This window comes from Pseudophryne corroboree, chromosome 1 (assembly GCF_028390025.1).
Source record: "Pseudophryne corroboree isolate aPseCor3 chromosome 1, aPseCor3.hap2, whole genome shotgun sequence".
In the NCBI taxonomy this organism is placed as follows: Eukaryota; Metazoa; Chordata; class Amphibia; order Anura; family Myobatrachidae; genus Pseudophryne; species Pseudophryne corroboree.
Window position 1 is genome coordinate 1,189,528,347 of NC_086444.1, and position 23,267 is coordinate 1,189,551,613.

Below are 23,267 nucleotides of genomic sequence, written 5' to 3' on the forward strand. Positions count from 1 at the left end.
CAACTGCACTGGTAAACTGGATATTTATGACTGGTTCTCTTATCCCTCAGTGCAATTCATTTATTTATGTTACCTATGCATTCTGTGTGCGAACTTGATGTTATTTGTGAATAACCATGCTTAAAGATCTAAACTTCTTGTTTCTGCCAGTACAGTACCTTACTTTAGTATCAACTGTCTGCAACTCCATGTGCTTCAGAGAATCAGCCTCAAGCAGTGACTCTTAAAAATGTGAACATTCATCTTGTTCCTACAAACTCTTGATATTCTCACCTTAGTTACCAGTTACTCTTAAACTGGCCATACACCTAAAGATTTATCTGTCAGATCTTGCAGGATGGAATGAAAATCTGGTAATGGATGAGAGCAAATGGCAATTGACCATTTACTTATAAATGCCATAAAACAGACAAAAAAGTATTTCAGACAAATTGGTTAAATCAAATGGGTTGACCATTTTTCTCTGTTTTCCAGTGTTTGGGAGCAAATGGTTATTGTCATTTGCTCTCATCCATTACCAGATTTTCATTCCAACCAGCCAGATAAATCTTTAGGTGTATGGCCAGCTTTCCATATTACCAATCAGCAGGGCCGGCTCGTGGCACTTTGCTTAGGAGTGGCCGCACGGGGTGCCCGACTCCTAACGGAGGCCATCAGTCGGCCCGTCAGTTAAGTCATGGCACCAGTTCATCAGCCAATCAGCTCATGGACCGATGGAGGCTCCTGATTGGCTTCTGGATTGCGAGCTATGATTGGCTCATGAACTGGCACCTGACTACACTTACCCAACGCTGGAGACCAGACCCTCAGAGCAGCACCAGGAACAGCAGAGGCAGCAGTGGCAGAGAGCAGCAAGCAGCGGTGAGTATGGCTCTCGGGGCAAATCTGTATCTGGCACTTGGGGCAAATCTGTATCTGGCACTGGCAGAATATTATGTGTATCTTGAACTGGCAGCATATTATGCGTACCTGGCACAGGGGGCAAATGTGTTCCTGGCACTGTCGGAAAATGTGTATCTGGTGCTGGGGGCATATGTGTCTTTGGCACTGGGGGCATGTAATGTGTATCTGGCACTGGGGGCAGATTATGTGTATCTGGCATTGCACTGTGGAGGCATGTTATGTGTATGTGGCATTCCACTGTGGGGGCATATTAGGTGTATCTGGCATTGCACTGTGGAGGCATATGTATATCTGGCACTGCACTGCTGGGGGCATATGTGTATCTGGCACTGCACTACTGTGGGCATATGTGTATATGGCACTATTGGGGCATATGTGTATCTGGCACAGCACTATTGGGGGTATATGTGTATCTGGAACTATTGGGGGTATATGTGCATCTGCCACTATTGGGGGCATATGTGTATCTGGCTCTGTATTACTGGGGTCAATATGTGTACCTGACACTATACTGGGGACATTATATGTAATTAACACTACTGTGGGCATTATGTGCAAGACTGCTAATTGTGTGTGTAGAGGGGTTGTAAAAATATATTTATAGTTTGATAATATAAAGTTGTGAGTCCACGCCCACTTTCCCAGGAGCGCACGCGCCTATGGCACACGCTTTAGGGTGGTCGGAGGTGCTTCAAAATATCTTGCTCAGGGTGCTAATAGGCCTGGAGCTGGCCCTTTCTATGTCTGTCTGTTATTACCCAGTTTGTCTTATCACTGTTGTTTCCAATTGTAAAGTGCAATGGAAAATGCTGCGCAATTTCAGAAACTGTAAAAAATAAATAAATAATATTTTTGCAATTAACACTAGGGAAGCCAATCCTGGTATGTTTATCTTTCAATCCAGGAATCAGGATTGAAAAACAATCAATCCTGGGATTTCCAGGATACCCGAGATTGGGTTGTCAACCATCCCCCACCCCACCCATCCCCCACCCCACCATAACTTACCATCCTCTATTCAGTTGGGTGGGATGGTTGGTCCACTTCCAGAGGACTGCGGTGCTGTGCGGTAAGCTGTGTGCTGTCCGGGAGGTGCATGCAGTTGTTGTGAGGCTGTGCAGCATGACCTCTGACATCATGTCACACTGCACAGTGCACACAGACGAGGGCAGGGGGAGCTGAGAGGAGGGAGCTGGGCAGCGTTTGAGCCTGCTGTGCTCAGCTATGCCCAGCATTGAAAATAAAGGAGGGCTGGCTAATCTCGAAATCCCCGGCAATGAAAGCTCCAATCCCGGGATTGAATCTCAGACATATTTAGGCCTAAATCCTGGGATCCCGCCATTCCTGGGATTTTCCACCATGCTTAACACCTTTGTATTTATTTCATGATAGTCATTAACACCAAATTTGTCTCTTAATATTTTAGATATGTTAATTTGTACAATGTTCTCCTCTACTAAGTCTACTGCTGGTAAGTACTGTAGTTCAAATGTTTGTATTCTCTATCCTCTATATGTGGTTCTAAATTGTTATTTAGGGTATTGATGTCTTGTGTCAAATGCTTGAACTCTGTTCGTCTATCATTATTAATGAGTGTTATTAACTTAATGAAAACAGGCTATCTTAAATGTCTTGATCAAAATATGAACAAAAAAACCTACATGGTTTTATTAACGAGATAAACACAAATGTGCAATATATTACTGTTATGTTAATGTTGATAGCAAACGTCATTCTGTTATGTATACGTACAGTATATGGTATTAATACTGCCAGGCAGCTGATATCACATAAATTATGGTTAAAACATGTTATTTTTTATATTTCTCTTGTTGCTTGTTGTTTTGTTTTTATTCATCATTTTGTAATTACTATTCTGTCTACTATTTTACATGTCAATCTTTTAATGCAAATATATTTTGATAAAATTGCTTTTTAGGAATACAAATTGCACTGAACCACAGTAAACAATCATCAATTGCAGTAGCTTCTATCTGTCTATACAGGCATTCCCAGCCTCAGTCCTCAAGTCACACTAGTTCTAGTGATATCCATGCTTCCGTACAGATTGTTAAATCAAAATAACTGTGCTCAAGCATACTGTAGATATCCCAAAAATCTGGTCTGTTTGTATGCCTTGAGGACTGAGGTTGGGAATGCTTGGTCTAGAGTAAGTTTGACAATGAATACAAGTGCCTTATTGGTTGGTATGGGTTGCTGCATATTTTGCACCAGAGAGAAATGTTTGGAGAAATCAGTAATTCTAAGGGACGGATGTAATGGCGACGAGATCGTCAGAGGTTCGACATGCCGGGCGATCCAGGACGCATGGTTTTGCCTTGTAAGTGATTGCCCCTTTAAAAAAACGGGTGTGGTTCATCAAATCGACAGTGTCTAGGTCGACAATGTTTAGGTCGACCACTAAAGGTCGACAGTCACTAGGTCGACATGGATGGAAGGTCGACAGGGTTTCTAGGTCGACATGTGCTAGGTCGACAGGTCTAAAGGTCGACATGAGGATTTATTTATTTTGGTGTAGTTTTCTTCGTAGAGTGACCGGGATCCCAAATTAGTGCACCGCGTCCCCTCGCATGGCTCGCTTCGCTCGCCATGCTTCGGGCATGGTGCCTTCGCTCCGCTACCGCTTCGCTCGGCACACTTTACCGTTCCAATCGTAGTCCACGTAGATCGTTAAGTATGAAAAAATAAAAAAATTAAAAAATGTGAAAAACTCATGTCGACCTTTAGACCTGTAGACCTAGCACATGTCGACCTAGAAACCATGTCGACCTTCCATCCATGTCGACCTAGTGACTGTCGACCTATAGTGGTCGACCTAAACATTGTCGACCTAGACACTGTCGATCTTCAGACCGGATCCCTAAAAAAAATCCAAGATCGGCCAGCATCTTGCACCTCCGGCGATCTCGGACGTCACTTCATTCCGCCCTAAGTCTGTGATTAATATCCTACCTGACTTTCTGCACTAAAATGGCAAGTTGTGCTACAGTTATTTTCTTGTGCTCTAATTGACCCCTTTAAATATGGCAACATTTGTTTGGTTTTCTTGAATAATTTATATTTACATGAACTACAGATTCTACTGAATGTATACACCAGTGTTTCCCAAACGTGGTCTTCAATGCACCCCAACAATGCACGTTTTAGAGATATCCTGGCTTGTGTACAGATGGCATAATCAAACTGACTTAAGTTCTAATTAAGTCACCTGTGTCTGAGCATGGAAATCCTGAAAATCTGGACCGTTGGGGTGCCTTGAGTACCGCGTTTGGAAACCAATCACTCTTGTGGTAATTCAGCACAATATACATTTTGGAAAGACTAATAAACAATCAATCATTGTTTAAACCTACTTTGTATTCATTCATTTTAAATTCATTCCTTGTTCCATTATGGTTTAAAAGTAAATACATGTCATGCAAAGCTTGAGCTATAGTAAATACAGCAATATGCACTCGGTAGGGAAAGGGATCTCTACTAAAATTGACATAACCTTTAAGATCTATCTCCCATGTACAGTTTCGAATAGGCGTTTCAGTTATCAAAGGAAGAAGAACATTTTTTAATTTATTTTTAGACATGCACAGAAATTCAGTTATCCAGATATCCTCCAATAATGGGTCAAGTGAGTTATTTGGAGGATTAATATTATCTAGAAATTCCAACGATCCAGGGATGTTACATGTAGGAAGTGTAAACACAAGACTGCAGATAACAGGTATTCCTGACTGATAGGGCAGAGCAATCTCTGGTACATATGACCATGAGGTAGGAAAAATAAATGTCTTGCTGATAGCAGATTTTACTAGACTACGGATAAAAATGACAAAGGGAAAGCTATATTTGCCACATATGAGTATAATCTCAGTAGTAGAATGTTTAATAATTTTCTCATTTAATGAATAGTTTATATCATCAAAAAATATAATTTTGAATTCAATACATATTCCTTGATTAGCTAACTGTTTGCTCAGTTGTTGGAGCTCCTGCTCTCCACTGTTATCAATTGATGAAATAATCCCTACCCAGTTCCATCCAAAATGTTTCAATAACTTTACAGTTGCCAAACATTGCATCTGGTCATCCTGGATGGTTCGGAAAAAATGTGGGTAAATCCTTTGGTCACTCAGCACTGGGTCGCTTGCTCCATAGCTGATCTAGAATCACAATCAACTTATAGTTAGGTGACAAAATCTTGAATTTAAAAATATGCAGTTTTATTTCTAAAACATGTATGGGAAAAACAACAGCATTGCTTAATCAGGATTTTTACCTTTAATTTAATTTGTGGGTAAAATGACAAGGGACCCATCTATATATGTACTAGAGCTTTATTTTGAGAGCGATCAGTAAAATTATGGGCGGGTCTCCATTAGCTGGATATTCTGATAACCGGAATATCTCATACCTGTAGTGACATAATGATGTGCCCCACATCATGATGTCACTACTACTGTGACTAACGGCTGGCGTAGGGGAGTGGCTTTGCAGCCATTCCCTTGCCACATAGTGCATTCCTGACCTCCGTAATGACTGGCGGACCCCTGCTGACCTCACCGCAGACCCCCTTTGACCCTCACGGGCCCAAACAATGACTGCTGGACCACCCGTGATGACTGTCAGACCTGCCATTGACCACTCGTGATGACCACCAGAACAGGTATTCCATTATACGGAAAAATCCCATATCTAGAATGCTCCTGGTCCCGAGCATTCCAGATATGGTGTACTAGACCTGTACTAGAGAGTGGAGCTCTGGGTTGAGAGAGACTGATGACTGCACATGAATAATGTAGTTGTACTCCATCATTGCCGGGACCTGTCAGCCTATCTAATTTTTTCAAGCAGTATCCACAAATACATGTGATATTGCCCAGCCAGTTTTCAAAAGTAAGTACTAATATCAATATGACATTATGCTCTTATTCACAGAATGACTTTTAGATGCTCTAGGGTTCATTTATTATTTATTTATTATTATTTATTAGCAGTTTCTTATATAGCGCAGCATATTCCGTTGCGCTTTACAATTAGAACAACAGTTATAGAACAAAACTGGGCAAAGACAGACAGACATAGAGATAGGAGAGCCCTGCTCGCAAGTTTACAATCTATAGGGAAATAATCATTGATACACAGGGATAGATGCTACCTGTTACATAATGGTCCCCCAGATTGCTAGGTTCTTAATGGGTTGTATGAGATGATCACCCAGCAATGTTGGAAGACAAAATGTGAGTTTATGTAGACTGTACAGAGAGGATGTAACTGGATAGGGAAGCATTGAAGGTTATGTGGGTGGGTCTGGAATTTGGTAGGCTTGTCTGAAGAGATGAGTTTTCAGGGAACGTTTAAAGGTTTGGAGACTAGAGGAGAGTCTTATTGTGCATGGGAGGGCATTTCACAGTGTGGGTGAAGCCCGGGTAAAGTCCTGTAATTTTGAGTGGTTTTGAGTGGGAACAGGTAATACATGTGGATGAGAGATGCAGATCTTGTGCAGAGCGGAGAGGTCTGGTAGGGAGATATTTTGAGATGAGTGAGGAGATATATGATGGTGCAGTTTGGTTAATAGCCTTGTATGTAAGTAAAAGTATTTTCTATTTAACACGGTAGAATACCGGTAACCAATGGAGGGACTGACAGAGCGGATCAGCAGACAAAGAACGTCTGGCGAGGAAGATTAGCCTCGCAGCTGCATTCAAAATGGATTGTAGTGGTGAGAGCCTATGTTTGGGAAGACCAGTAAGGAGACTATTACAATAATCAATGCGGGAGATGATGAGTGCATGGATTAGAGTTTTTGCAGTGTCTTGTGTGAGATAAGGGCGTATTTTGGATATGTTTTAAGGTGCATGAAACATGATTTAGAGACAGATTGAATGTGTGGAACAAAGGACAGTTCAGAGTCAACAGTGACTCCTAGGTTCATGGGATACTTTGTGAATAATTCCCAGATGAGACAAGTGGAATGAATATTTTCTGGTGTCTCTGGAAAACCTTCCTTCAGACCATGATCTTTCCACTTAACGAGAAGAAAAAGTTATTTTCCTCAAATTCTTCATGTCCCCTTGCTGTATTTGCTGGAAAACTAGTTCAAATGGAATAGTATTGGATTGGGACACGAGGGGCCCACCAGATAATTGCAATGGTAGGGGCTCCTATGAAAGGTCAAGGTGCAAAGATGCAGGGGTGTGTCCAACCACCAGAGTGGAAGCAGGAAACAGAAGTAACTGCCACAGCCATCCCACCTGAATGATTCCTATTTCATTATTGAATAGTAAAAGAGGCAACAGGTATTATTTTGGGATTTATATGTTTTGTTGACAGTTATGTGGTCGACAGGGAAAATGTTGACAGCTTATTGTTGAGTGCAGATAGCCAGCATGGGATTAAACTGTATTTAAAGCATTTTTACTGTGTCAGCATTAGAACTGTAAATACAATGGTAAAGCATTATGTTAACAGTACTAATGCTGGCATGGTAAAAATGCTTTAAATAACACTACTCCTATGTCGGCATTTTGTGCTCAACATTAGGCTGTTTGCATTTTCAATGTCAATAGTATATCTGTTGACACTGCATCCGGTGGAGGCCGGGGATGGTCACATGCCCACGGAGCTCCCATCCTTGGCCCCATAGCTGCCCTGCAATCAACCTACAGTCAACTTGTTTGTGCCCTCAGCCCCCATCTGCAACATGGATGGCCAGTCTTGATCATCCCAGTAACCACTGCTGATTGTCTTTGGAGCCACTGACCATTGCTGCTTGTTTGCTCTCCTTTATGCCCACTTTCAGGGAAGAAGACGTGGGCAAGAAAGCCAGGCTGTCTGCCTCATCATTTGGAGGTTCGGCCGCCTCTGAATGGGAGACTGACTGTGGTTATTGATGGCTTGGTCCCACCGGATGCATCAGCTCAGTCCTACCATGACCCCTGTGGCTCTGCCCACCTCTCCATATCTACTCAGGCTCTGGACCATCCTCCCCATCTGTGAACACTGGGACTGACCATCCAGGTGATTGAGGAGCTGAGGTGGAGAACTCCAGGTCTTCCCTCTGGGCAGCCGTCCGGGGTGGAATGCCAGGGGCTCCCCATGTGCTCACACCACCCGGACCATGCTCCCACAGGATTGGGACATTTTAGAGGAAGACACATATATATTATTTGGATTAACATGATTCATGTTATCCCAACTCTCATTGTTATATATGCACACATGTAAGGAAATGTAATAGGGTCCAAGTTTGTGGAGGTCTGGGATTTCATCTTAGATTGCCCATATTTTTAATGCAGCAATCATTTACAAGGCAAAACCAAGTCGGTTTTGTATTGTAAATGATTGCTGCTTTAAAAATTTGAGCAATTTCGGATGAAATCTTGAACCACCCTATTACATTTCTCCGGTGGGCTTTGTCTGTAAGATCTTTTATTTTGCTTGTCTCCTGCTTGCAAATTTGGCCTATTTTTCTTTACGTTGATGCTGCCACCTGCGGCCTCTCCGATCTACTGCCATCTTGTATCATGTACTTCCACCCCCTCTATGCTACACCTCCAATGTTTGCATACCATGCCAAGATCAACCTATGCAGTGTGCCCCAGATGGCTGCCTCAGATGGTTACTCCACTGGCAGGATTTACTTCACATGTATCTATTCTTACATGGTATGTCATACTACCACACACGTGTTGGTTTTTCCCATATATGCCTCGGGTGCTTGTATAGCTTATAATGTACAGTGTAAACTTTGTAGTGTGCCCAACGTGGCTGCCTCACCTGGTATGCTCATGATTGGAATGAAAAATACATGGCCATGATGGTAATGCTGCGACCAGTTATGTCGCTGCATCCAACCATTTTGTGTAATTTCTTCTGGTATTCTACCCAAGGTAAGCCTTCATAGTGCGCCCAACATGGCTCCCTCACCTGGTATTCTTGGTGGATGGAATATTCAACCCACGGAAGTAATTTCACAAAATGTCTGCACCAACCCTGAATTACGCTTATTGTTCGCTCTAGGTTTTTTTTTTCCTCTGTATTACTGTATTACTTAATGTTCTGTACCATGTGCTTTCTTTTTTATTACTGCAAAGTGCCTTAAGTCCTGTTGTAGAAAGAGCGCTTTACTGTGTGTGTGTGTGGGGGGGGGGGGGGTGAAGAGAGGAAGTCTAGGGGTACTTGTCAGGGTTGCTCCTTGTTTCCCCTCCATTTTAACTTATCCCTGGACCCACTCCTCTGATTCATTTAACAAGTCCCCAACATTAAGAGTATGTTCAAGGGAAATTAAAGTATCTGCATTTGCGGATGATGTATTGCTTTACTTGTTATAGCCTACCACCTCCATATCTTATCTATTGTCCTTGCTTTGGAATTTTGGGTGATATTTCAGGACTTCAAGTTAATTTGGATAAGTCCATCACTTTATATTTAAGACCTGGTTTTGCCCACCCTTATTGATAAGATAAGATATAAGAGAAGAATAATTTATTGTCACTACAACATTCTACATGTATAGCGAAATTACATATAGTTCTCTAATATCATATAAAACACACCAGTAAATTTAGCAAAGTTAAGAATTCAGCCTAATAATTACAGAAGGGAAGAAACTATTTTACAACCAACTAGTTCGACATCCTAGACACCTATAATGTTTCCCTGATTGCAGAAGAGAAAAGAACACATTATATGGGTGGCTGCTATCTCCAATCATCTTATTTGCCTTGGACACACTCCTTGCAGCAAATATATCCACCAACCTAGAAAGGATTGGCAAGTGGTCCACTCCACAGATTTGATCACTCTATCCAAGGCAACAAGAACAGAACACTTGGCATTACCATACCACACCATGATTGCACAGGTCATCAAACTCTCAATCACACAGCAGTAAAAATTAACAAGAGTCGGTTTCTGCAAACCTGCTACTCAGAGTTTCTGCAAAAAGAAAAGACGTTGCTGAGCCCTTCCAACCACTGACGTGATATGCGAAGACCATGATAAATCATCTGTAAATTTATTTCCTAGGAATTTCACCTCACTAACCCTATCCACCTCCTCACCATTTGATATCAGAGGCCGAATGCTGGATCTCTTGGCTTTTCACCTCCTTAGTTTTTTTTTACTATTCAGCAGCAGGTTATTTTTTCCCTCCCACTCTGCAAGTCTTCTCTCTACCTCCCTGTAACTGTCCTCATCTCCCTTAGTTATCAGGCCCACTAATGTAGTGTCATCACAAACCTTATTATAAAATTTGTTTCGGAGTTGGACTTACAATCAGAAGTGTACAAAGAATATAAAAATGGGCTTAAAACACAACACTGAGGAACTCCTACATTTAATACCAATTATGAGGATAAACTAGAATCCAGTCTGACTAACTGTGGACGGCCTGACAGAAAATCCAACAGCCAATTACATATAGCCAAATCATATTCAATCTCTTAAGGCTTGTTGATTAACACTGCTGGGACTACCATGTTGAAAACAGAGCTGTAATCCACAAATAACAGTCTAACATAAGTGTCTCTATTTTCAAGACGACAGAGCTCCCTATGAAGGACCATAAGAACTGTGTCTTCAGTTGATCTGTTCAACCTGTAGGTCAACTGATTAGGATCAAATCCCAATGGAATTCCACCTTTTAGATGACTCAAAACAATTCTTTCAAAACATTTCATAATCAATGATGTGATAGCAATTGGCCTATAGTCGTTCAGATCAGTGACCAGAGCAGACTTGGGTATTGAAACAATTATTGAAGTTTTAAAACAATGCAGAACAATATATTGACTCGATGAAAAATTAAAAGTCTTAGTAAAGATACCTTTAAAGACACCTTGGCATGCTAGTGTACCATTTACCTGAGCTAGTGGGAATTTCATGTATTTAGGAGAGCAAATTACTAAAAATCTCTCCTCCCTTTATCATATGAACATATCTAAGGTTACTACTACTTTGGTTAGGGATATGGATGGGTGGCATAGTGTCCAGCTCTTCTATTTGGGTAGGGCCAGCTTGCTCAAACTGATAATGTTCCCAAGATTGATCTATTTATTAGAATCACTGCCTTACTCACAATGGAAGACACTGAAAATCTTAATTAGGTTTTTTGTTGAGTTTATCTGGAATCACAAATGGCACAGAATAGGCCTAATTAGACTTCAACGGACTAAATTTAATGGAGGAATTTATTTTCCTAATATAACATATTATAATCATGCAGCGCTCTTGCATGATCTTTGGGACTGGTTGTGTGGTACATGTATTTACACGGTTTCTTTACTAGAAGAAAACATTTTAATAGATTATAGTTTAGTCTCCTTTCTATATCTTCACAATCAGGAATTACCTCTAAGGCTGCTTGAGAATCCTCTCCTGTGGAATATATTATGATATAGAAAATAACTAATGCACACAAAACTCTTTTTCTCCCATTATTATATAATCCAGAATTCCAGCCTTAGCTGTGAACCCTTTCTTATTATGGTCGGCAACTTTGTATAAATTCTATCGGTTGTTTGGCTGATAAGCACTCCAAGAGGTCCCTTACATTCCATCAGGCGGTTGTGAAGTATGTTTTATGTCTTCTTTTCCTCTTGCTTATTACCAGGCTCAGCATTATGTGGGGCCAAATAATTAGACATTTCTCAGAAAAAGATTGGAATAGCACTTGGAATACATTTTTGTCTTACCCTCTGCCAGTATATAAGGCAATCTCCAATCACTATAATTTTCCACGTAACAATTTATATTATGACACAATCCAGACTGGCCTGCCCCAGCGTCTGCATCACTTCCCAGCTCCCACTGTGGACATATTACTGAAAAACCTGTTTGACTCATTATTCCCACTATTTCCTACAGAGAAATGTTTTTGAATATATATCATAGAACATATATTAGTCCACGCCATGGTTTATTAATGGGTCATCCTTATCACATATGTGCCCTCGATGTCAGAAGATTAATACTGATCTTTATCATTGTTTGTGGTCTTTCCCTATGGTCAGACTATTCTGGATCCAAGCCTGTATATACTGTATGTCCTTGACAATCTGGTAATTATCTGCCTTTTAATCCTGCATGGGCCATATTGAGAATTTTGCGACTGGATCAGCGGATGTCACATGGATGTCATAAACTTTTATTGGTGCTGTGTTTGGCTGCTAATTTTTTTTACAAGTCTCGAGTCACCACTTTTTCTTTATTTCAGGAAAAATGATTTTACCTGTTTTGGATGGACTGGCTGGAGGCTTCTCTGGCTTAGGAATCCAGAGTACATTTTTTGAGGTTTGGGAGAGTTACACATCAATACTTCCTACACAGACACAACAACTGCTTACTCAATGTTTCTCATCTACCTCGTGTTATTTAACAAGGCTTATAGGCAATAACACCCATATTTCTTAGTGCCCTGTATATGTGAATGTGTCTGTACTTTGTTTATCTTATAGATACATGATTAAGATTTGATGAACGATGTTAACCTAAAGAGTTACTAGTCTTGAGAAAGGTTCGTCATACGGACCGAAACGTCGACACATAAGGCTTTTCGACTTCTTCAATAAAAGTCTTTTTTATGAACGGACTTCATTCATTTTGGCGAGAGTGCACCTTCCACCTAGTGGAAATACTGCTGTTCGAGTGGACCTGATTGGGTTCATTGGGAGCACCCGCAACGTTGGAACTAATGAGATGAGAGTGCAGGATCAACGTGCATATTTCCTAGTGAGATATCCTCCTAACTCGCACAGCATGTCCTCCATTTTTCATTCATCATCAATATGCCTTACGTATTCTATCCACACAACATTTTTGTGAGTAATTATTACTGATTGTACACTTATGTCATCTCATTTGTTACAGTATTAATTGTAATATCTATGTGTATCTTAATGAGGCTGGTAAACAATGATACTCCTCTTTTCTAGTTAAATATTTTCCTAATTCGCTCAGTGTGTCTACCATTTTTTATGCTTCATTTATGTCTTATTTTTTATGTACGCTACCTATACACCATTTTTGTGAGACATTGTGATTGATTGTACCCCTAGGTCATCTCAATTATATTAGTGCTGATTGCAATATGTCTTTGTTATACTTCAGAAACAATAAAAACATTTAAAAAATATATTATTCTATTGTTATCTGCCTCCCATCGTTTTATCCAGTTCAAAGCTGCTCTCTACCTCTTCTGATCCATTTGAAATACTGTGTGCAGTACTTCTACTGTAGGTACATGTGTCTTGTCCTCCTTGAGAAAAGCAGTGTGAAGAGGGACATACCTCTCAACTGTCCCTGCAATAAGAATAAAGGAATAGTGGTGAGAAAGGTGAGGTGGATTGCTGCACTGTGGGACCTGAAGCAAGCCTAGGAGGAGTCCTGGAGCTCCCCTAAAATAGCTCCCAATGTGGAATAGTCAAACAATCCCTTATTATGGAGGTATAAAAGAATTTGCAACTCCAATGTCTGGGATCTGAGGATATGTAGAAATCTCAAATAGATTGTTGGTCAGTATAGAGAATTAAAAACAGGTACATGTTTAATACAAAATGCTGACACAGAACTTACAAACTAAAACTCATACAATGAAGTATGTGTAGACAGAAATGAATCCAAATGGGAAAATCAGTCCTATCAATGCTGGAATAGGAGCAGCATGTGTAATGGTGCAAGGTACTTCCGGGAAATACCCTGCATCCACACCTGAAGGTATGTTTCCCAAAGGTACTTCACTCAGTCCAAACATCCATATAGGTATACTAGCACTGGAGGGCAAACGCCAATGCGTTTCGGGACACCCTGGTCTCTTTTTCAAGGCTGTAACCTGTTCTTGTGTCTTCTTGGGAGATGCAAGAACACATGCCTCCTGGGCTGGTCTATCCTGTTTTACATGCATTTGGCCATTTCCAGGCATTTGTGAATGCCGCAGCAGCTGAGAATTAGGTGTAATCTGTCTCTTCCCATGCATTTTATGTTTTAACTATTGGAGTTGTGAGGCCAATTGCTGTGCAGTACATCAATTGGCCTCAGAACTCCTATAGTCCCTGCCGTGAAACACTGTCTTCCTGGTTTGTCTCCTTCCTCTGCGTGGCGGGTCTCCTCCCCTTCCACTGTGCAGTGGTACAGTACCTCCCCCCATTCCTCTGCAGAGCAGAATGCTGCTCCACTTCCTATAGCTTGCCTGACTGCCTAAAAGCTCCCATGTGACAGTGATAGAGGTGTTCCAGTGAAGTGCTGGCTGAATCGATGTGTCATGTGTGGGCATAAATAACGAGGTAATGACTTGTGGGGAGAGGGGCTGATATGTGATTTCCTCTGTTTGTATATTTCTTCTGTCTGCCTGTCCCTTACTACTCTTTGTCTCTTCCCTCTATCTCTTTCCATTCCATCTATGCCCCCTGTCTCTTCATTCTGACTTTCTGTCTCTTTCCTATCATGTCCCTGTCACTCCTGTCTCCTGAATCCTGTTCTGTCCCGTCCCTGTCCCCACTGTCCTGTCCCCACTGTTGTGTCCCTGTCCCCTCTGTCCTGGTGCTATTACATCTGTCCTGTCCCTGTCACTCCTATCTCCTGACCCCTCTGTTCTGTCCTGTCCCTCTGTCCTGGCACTATCACCTCCGTCATGTCCTCATTGTCCTGTCTCTGTCCCCACTGTCGTATCCCAGTCCCCTCTGTTTTATTTCTGTCCCCTCTGTCCTGGTGCTATTACCTCTGTCCTGTACCTGTCACTCCAGTCTCCTTACCCTTCTCTTCTGTCCTGTCCCTTCTGTCCTGGTGCTATCACCTCTGTCCTGTCCTCACTGTCCTGTCCATGTCCTTATTGTCCTGGCCTATTACCCCTTTCCTTTTCCTGACCTCTCTATTCTATCCTGCCATTACATCTGTCCTGTCCCTCAAACTTCTGTCTCCTGACATCTCTGTTCTGCCCCTGCCTCCTCTGTCCTGATCCTGTCCCCACTGTTTTGTCCCTCTCCCCTATGTCCTGTCTCTGTCATCCTTCTCTCCTGTCCACTCTGTTCTGTTCTGTCCCCCCTATCCTGGTCCTATGACCTCTGTCCTGTCCTCACTGTCCTGTCCCTATCCCCACTGTGGTGTCCCTGTCCCCTCTGTCCCAGTGCTATTATACATTTTTAATCATTTATTTCTTGTTGTAAATCCAAAATATATTTGGCAATTTTACTGTAAGTCTGATCACAAAATGCGGATCTTTGATCCATTCATATTAATAAATATATTAAACTTGCACTGTGTGGCATATATATCAGTGCTTGGAGAGAGATAAAGTGGACACAGATAAAGTACAAACCAATCAGCTCCTACTGTAACTGTCATGTTACAGGATGTGTTTGAAAAATCACAGGAGCTGATTGGTTAGTACGTTACCTCTCTCCACTTTATAACTCTCCAAGCGATACATACTGTATGCTCCACAACTTTGTGCTTATTTCTAAAGAAGTTGTGATGGGACTTACCTGTGTATACCCATAAACATTAAGCAACTGTGCCATTGTAATGGTGGTGTGAGAATTGAGATCTCCAATAAAACCAGCAACTTTACCATGTTCCATACACCTGTAATTAGGAACTGACTTTTTATGTCCAGACAATATCCGGAAAACATCTTCCACAGCTTTAAACTCACTTCCACAAGAATCATATAAATGATAACCCAGAGTAATATTGGGCAGAATGTCTGGGTTCCTGTTAATCTGATTAATTGCAAAGATAAAAGCTCGTACATGTCTGTATTCTGCACGATGTGCACTGTTGAACAAATATGTTTGCGCTGTTAGTTACTAGTATATCTTTTTAGGATTTATTCATTTTCAAAAAGTTCATATTTGTCTCAAATTAAAATTCTAAATAAGTCACAGCAATATTTAAAATTGACATTTTTACTTTGAAATTATTCTTAACATAGGGGGTCATTCCGAGTTGTTCGCTTGCTAGCTGCTTTTAGCAGCTTTGCACACGCTAAGCCGCCACCTACTGGGAGTGAATCTTAGCTTATCAAAATTGTGAACGAAAGATTTGCAAAATTGCGAATAGACACTTCTTAGCAGTTTCTGAGTAGCTTCAAACTTACTCGGCATCTGCGATCAGTTCAGTCAGTTTCGTTCCTGGTTTGACATCACAAACACACCCAGCGTTCGCCCAGACACTCCTCCATTTCTCCAGCCACTCCCGCGTTTTTCCCAGAAACGGTAGCGTTTTTTCGCACACACCCATAAAACGGCCAGTTTCCGCCCAGAAACACCCACTTCCTGTCAATCACACTACGATCAGCAGAACGAAGAAAAAACCTCGTAATGCCGTGAGTAAAATACCTAACTGCATAGCAAATTTACTTGGCGCAGTCGCACTGCGGACATTGCGAATGCGCATTAGCGACTAATTGCTCCGTTGTGACAAAAAAATAACGAGCGAACAACTCGGAATGACCCCCATACATCACATGCAAAGGGATACATACCCACACTAATATGTTTAAAGTGATGTATAAGCAGTCTGGATTTGTTTGCTTGATTTCTTGAAGATGTATTATATATAATTGAATCCCCACTATTCTGCCTATCATCAATTCATCAGGTATGGGAACTAACTAGGATCCTTCCTGGCCTCACCTTCCGTAATATTATGTGCTACAGTATATGTGATAGCACACTAGTGGCACCAACCAGGCAGCACTCAGTACATACATTCAAATAAGTTACTGTATATTATTGCTAAGCAGATGACTGCCAGAAGTATGATGGCATGACCTGTGTCCAACCCTGAATATGGGTGCAGTTAATGAGATCCAGTCAGGATTCCATTGGTCAGGATCCCAGTAGTCGAAATACTGATGCCGGAATCCCAATACTACTTGGAATGCAAGCGCCAGGATCCCGACATTGATCACTATCCCGGTCACGGAGGATTTGATGGGCCACCAGAATCGTAAGCCACTGGGGGGGTTAGGTTTAGACTACTGGGGAGGGCTAGGGATGGGCTATGGGGAGGGGGACTTAGGGTTAGGCACTACCCCAGGGAGGTAAAGGGTTAGCTTTGGGGGATGAAGGGTTAGGTTTAGGCTAGGGGTTAGGATTAGGCACCACCAGGGAGGGTTAGGCTTAGGCTTTGGGGGGGTGGGGTTAGAGTCAGGCTACAAAGGGTTAGCGTTAGGGAGGTTGGAGATTAGGGCTAGTCCCATTACCACCTTGGTGTGGGGATCCTGATTTTTGGGGGGATGCTGCTGTTGGTATTTTGACTGCTGTCATCTCAATCGACGTGATCCCAATACCATCCCCAGTTAATTATATGAAAACAACACAATGTGAAAATTAGCACTGTTACTTCTTAGTACCTGGTTTGGTTTAAACACTTGCCTGGCTGGTTGCCTGTGATCACTTGTGATAGCCTGGCTTGGCCGCATCAAATATAACCCAATATTCCTCGATGTCTGCAGTCCGAAGTCCCCATTATGCACTGAGCCTTCAGTGTGCCCGGACCCAGTAATGACACAGTGTTCTCTGACCGCTGACATCACTTCCAGAATCGTGCCCCAGAATGCCATGCGCAGAGGCAGATCTACCATTGGTGCAGCAGGTGCATTGCACCAGGGCCCCTGAGGACTAATGGGTCCAATTTTGCCCAGACCAGCAGTTATCCCCTGGGCCCCCTTCAGACCATTTAAGCAATGTTGGATAGATGGCCCAGTGCAGAAAGCAGGATGGACCCACTGCCTGAGGGACCTGCCCAATACCTTAGGTAGGCAGGGCTGACCTTGTGTGTGCTGGACTGATGATCACAGCCACATGATGCCTCTAATTAATAAATTAGAGGCACTGATGATCACAGCCACATGCTGCCTCTAATTAATAAACAGCTGCACATTTTTCCTGATTCACTGCAAAGGCAGCTCACAACCGGTGTAACTGGCACTGTTAGAGTCTGCCTGACTGAGTGCCAAACTGAGAAAAGCAGAAGGGGCGGGGGTTCAATGTCACAAACAGAGTGGAGGCTGCTGTGTGCCTGCTCCACACCATGCAGAACATTGTGTTTGTACCATTTCACCCACTGTCTCTCACTGTCACCCCCTACCTCTCCCTACCACCGACTACCATGCAGCATATTGTGATCTCGGATTTGGGTGGAGAAGGGGGTCCCAAATTATATTTTATCTGGACCCACTAATCACAAGTTACGCCAGTTGCTGTACGGCCGGCATTCTGGAGTGTATGCTCCAGAGAGGCACAGTACAGGGAGGGAACTTTGGGGGTCATTCAGACCCGATCGCTTCTGTGCGTTTTCACACAGCAGCGATCGGGTCTGAACTGCGCATGTGCCGGTGCCGCAGTGCGCCGGTGCATGCCAGACAGCCGACAGCTGTCTGAGGCTAGCGATCGTCTCCGCCTGATTGACAGGCTGGTGGTGTTTGGCAGCCATTTAGGGGGCGAGATCCGGGCAATGCAGGCATACCCGGACCATTGGGGGGTGGGCCGCAGTGACTGTGTGACGTCACACGCAGCCACTGCAATCCAAGTAGCGATGGGTATCTCACTGCAAGCTACTCCTGAAGTACAAAAGCATCGCCACTGTGCAATGCTTTTGTACTTCTGCGGGGAAGGGGGTTGGGGCTGACATGCGGGGCAGACTAGCCCTGTGCTGGGCGTCCCCCACATGTCATGGAAGATGATCGTAGATGTGTTAAATTTAGCACATCTACGATCAGGTCTGAATCACCCCCTTTGTTCCTCTCCCTGCACAATTTAGCTGATTTCTCTGTGTGCAGAGACCAGCTGTAGTGGGGGGGGCTGATGATCAGTTAAACACAGGGAAAACACAATTTTTAGTAAATTTACCCTTTAGTGTTTGTTTTTTTTGCTCACTGAACTGTCTGTTTTAAAGGTGACACCTCTACCTCTTTGAATTATTTTGATTTCAGGTGCCATTTCTTAAACTTTTTGCCCCTTGGACCACCTACAGTATAGTTGTAGTGCCATCATGACTGGCAGTAGCCACAGTATTGTTACTTTGTGGTTGCTGCCTCCTGCTCTTCCATTGACTGATTTTGATCTATATTGACTCACAGCACTTATATTATTAACGCAGGGTTACGGCACCTTCCGAACATTATTGTAAAAGTGCCACTGCTCAGCCCTGAACACACACAAGTTTTTGGGAAAAAAATTACTTTTTTCTATTTTTTGAAGAAGACAACTTCATAATGCAAGGCACATGTATTATTACGATGGTGTCACGGTATCTGCTGAGCATAGCACAAGTTTTTATTTTGTTTTGTTTAGATGTATTTTTTATACACTGCTGTGACTCACTGGCACCTTTGGTAATTGGCACACAGCAAAAACCTTAGCAGGAAGTTACAGCACCAGTGTGAGCTAATGAAGAGTGAATGCTACCCTGTATCACTGCTAGGAGCTCTGGTCTGCACTGTGGGAGCTCTGGGCTGCACTGTGGTAGATCGGGGCTGCACTGTGGACAGTTACAGCAGCAGCATGCACCAATAAAGGGTTAATGCTACCCTGTATTAGGAACTCTGGACTGCACTTTAGTCAGTTACATTCTAAGCAACAGTGTGACTGTGCACCAGTAAAAGGATATTGGTTAATGAAAAGCTGCCCTATGTTATTTAGAAGCTCTGGGCTGTGTGCACCAGTAAATAATTGATAATTAAAATACTGGCCTAGCAGTCTAGTGCGCTCACTGTCTGGCATCCTGTGTGATATGATGCCTGAATCACTATAGGGCGGACGTATATAAAATCCAAAATATGCAAGATCTGATGCCGGGAAGATTATGTTTTGCCTCATTTTGGAATACAAGCCTGGTGGGAATCCCCGAGCCACAGCTCGCACCAATCGGATTGCAGAAGTTCGGGCGGGTTTGGTGTACAGAAAACCAGACGCATACATCTCTAGTTTATAGGTCTTTTGGGCTGATGGAAAACTTGAAATCTGTGGTCACACAGATTTTTTCAAATGCTAGAGATTAGGGAAAAAGATGGTTTCTCAGTATGGGGTTTATTTATTTATTTATGGTATGTATTTAGGTATTTATATACATATATACAGTAGAATAAATAGAAATTTTGCTCCCCAAAGCCAAAAAGTTTCCACCCCCTATTGCCATTTAAAGAGTAAAGAATTTGGAAGGGAAGGGGCATAGCCATGGTGCAATGGGCATGGTATTGCAGGAAAAGACTACCTTATACCCCAGTTTTGCAGCATGCACACCCAGACATTGGTCACGACAGGGGAAAATAAATCCTTATTCATGACCCTTACATTATTTGTCATTTAAAGTAACGCGCCTTACACATTATGCCACAAACTGCAAGGCTCATTACACATTATACCACACACCGTAATGCCCCTTACACATTATGCCACTCACCGTAATGCCCATTACACAATATAACACACCGTTTTGCTCCTTACACATTATGCCACAAACTGCAAGGCTCATTACACATTATACCACACACCGTAATGCCCATTACACAAAATAACACACCGTTTTGCTCCTCACACATTATGCCACACACCGTAATGCCTGTGACACATTATGCCACATACTGTAATGTATGTGACACACCGCAATGCCCCTGACGGGATCTGGTCTGAAGATCGACAGTATCTAGGTCGACAATGTTTAGGTCGACCACTATAGGTCGACAGTCACTAGGTCGACATGGATGGAAGGTCGACAGGGTTTCTAGGTCAACATGTGCTAGGTCGACAGGTCTAAAGGTCGACATGAGTTTTTCAAAAAAAATTATTTTTTTGAATTTTTTCATACTTAACGAACCACGTGGACTACGATTGGAACGGTAAAGTGTGCCGAGCGAAGCGGTAGCGGAGCGAAGGCACCATGCCCGAAGCATGGCAAGCGAAGCGAGCCATGCGAGGGGACGCGGCGCACTAATTTGGGATCCCGGTCACTCTACGAAGAAAATGACACCAAAAAACAACAACCTCATGTCGACCTTTAGACCTGTCGACCTAGCACATGTCGACCTAGAAACCATGTCGACCTTCCATCCATGTCGACCTAGTGACTGTCGACCTATAGTGGTCAACCTAAACATTGTCGACCTAGACACTGTCGATTTGATGAACCACACCCGCCCCTGACACATTATGCCACACACCACAATACCTGTGACACATTGTGCCAGACACCACAATTCTCCTGACACATAATGCCACACACCACAATGCTCAACACATTATACCACACAATGCAATGCTCATGATACAGTATGCCACACAACACAATGCCCCTGACACATTATGCTACACACTACAATGCCCCTGACAGATTATATAACATACAGCAATGCCTGTGACACATTGTGCCACACACCATGATTTTCCTGACACATTATGCCACACACTGTAATGCCCGTGATACATTATGCCACATACTGTAATGCCTGTGATACATGATGGCACACACCACAATGCCCCTGACACATTATGCCCCATAGTAAGGCTTCTAATTACTTTAAAAATACCTGCTGGTTGACAGAAGTTTCATGCTCTGGGTTCCATGCTCATTACAAGGGGATTCATGCTCTGGGTTCCATGCTCATTGTCAGGGGTTTCATTGTCTGGGTTCCATGGTCGTTGACAGGGGTGTAATACTCATTGCCAGGGGTTTCATGTGCTTGGTGTCATACTCATTGCCAAGGATGTAATGCTTATTGCCAGGGGTGAAATGCTCATTGCCAGAGATTTCATGATTATGCCAGGGGTGTAACGTTCATTGCCAGGGATTTCATGCTCTGGGTGTAATGCTCGTTGCCAGGGGTTTCATGATCTGGGTGTAATGCTCGTTGCCAGGGGTTTCATGCACTGGGAGTCATGTTCATTGTCAGGGGCGTAATGCTTGTTGCAAGGAGTTTCATGCACTGGGTGTGATGCTCGTTGCCAGGGGTTTCATGCACTGGGTTTCATGTTCATTGCCAGGGGTTTCATGTGCTGTGTGTCATGCACATTGCCATGGGTGTAATGCTCATTGCCAGGGGTGTAGCATGTTGGCAGCGGGTAGTGACTGGCCCCACTACCAGCGCTGAGTGCACCCGCTACTTTTGGGTAACACTGGAGCACTGTGCAAGGACAAGGGAGTGAGACACTTGAGGACAAATATGACATATGGCATCTGTTTCTTCGAAGGTGGTGGTCATTTTGGAGGAGCATTAGCAGATTTACATGCTGAAGGCTAGTCCACATGGGAATCTGCTGCGTCCCCCCAAGCCTGGTGCCCCCAAGCCCCTGCAGTGGTTCTGGGGGCTGTAGCTATGGTAGTTAATATATGCCAGCTAAATTAGTCATGTCAGTATGGTTGCTAGCTTCATTATTTTATATATATATATATATATATATATATGCATACATACACTACATATAAATTTTATTAAAAAAATATATATATTTTTTAAATTGCCCATGTTGATCTGGGTAAGTTTAAAATATTGAGAAAGATGTAAATGCAGATGCATAAATCTACTGTAGTCTTTTAGGCGAAATTGTTTAATTTTTTGCTGCACTACAACTACAAGTAGATGAACTTTTCTGTAAGGACCATACTCACATTAATCACATTATGCAGATAATAAATAAAATGTATTTATTCAGAATGTTACTCACCCCATACAGAAGAATCCTTTAAGTAATTGTAAATGGTTATTAACCGTGAATATTCCACCTATTATGACATCTCCTTCCTGGGAATATTTATATTCAAATCCATATTCATTGGCAGGAGAAAAATGACATCCAGGTGCTGGGTTCTGCGTCTCAGATCTGCAGAGTGTGATGCTCAGAATGCACAGCCAAATCATTTGGTGTAAAACATTAAGTACAAAGTCAAATTGTTGAAAACATTCATTGATTTTGTCATCTCGTCTTTTAAATCTCCTCACTGACTGCATGATTCTAGTTAAATATTTAAGGATTCAGGTAAACCATAGTAAGACAATGGGACATGAATACACATCATGGCTTCATAAACTGATGAATATAAATCACTTTGTTAGTTCCCAACCACGGTCTTCAGGGCACACTGACAGTCAAAATTTTAAGGATTCCCATATTTGAGAAGGGATCTGTATATGTTCCTGGTACACTGGATGCCGACTGTCACTAAACCGACATCAGCATCCCGGGCGCCAGAATGCAGGCAAGGGACGAGCGCATCGAGGCCCCTTGCGGTCTTGCTGCGCTCGCCACGCTTCGGGCACAGTGGCTCTCTACACTCGCCACTGGTTCTATTCTCCCTGTATGGGTGTTGTGGACACCCACAGAGGGAGAATCACCTACTTGCCTATGGCCCTC

General features: G+C 42.7%; 1 protein-coding gene across 1 annotated transcript in view; it reads right to left on the reverse strand.

Moving 5' to 3' along the window:
* Positions 1 to 22,864, reverse strand: part of LOC135051245 (vomeronasal type-2 receptor 26-like) — a 77,821-nt gene extending 54,957 nt beyond the window's left edge. The window contains exons 1-6 of the mRNA XM_063957335.1: positions 22,581 to 22,864; positions 15,399 to 15,690; positions 13,209 to 13,221; positions 11,207 to 11,298; positions 10,398 to 10,658; positions 4,278 to 5,081 (exon numbers count right to left, since the gene is read on the reverse strand). Coding sequence (XP_063813405.1) covers positions 4,278 to 5,081; positions 10,398 to 10,658; positions 11,207 to 11,298; positions 13,209 to 13,221; positions 15,399 to 15,690; positions 22,581 to 22,864 — 1,746 coding nt within the window. The remainder of the gene's footprint in view (positions 1 to 4,277; positions 5,082 to 10,397; positions 10,659 to 11,206; positions 11,299 to 13,208; positions 13,222 to 15,398; positions 15,691 to 22,580) is intronic.
* Positions 22,865 to 23,267: the final 403 nt, after the last annotated feature.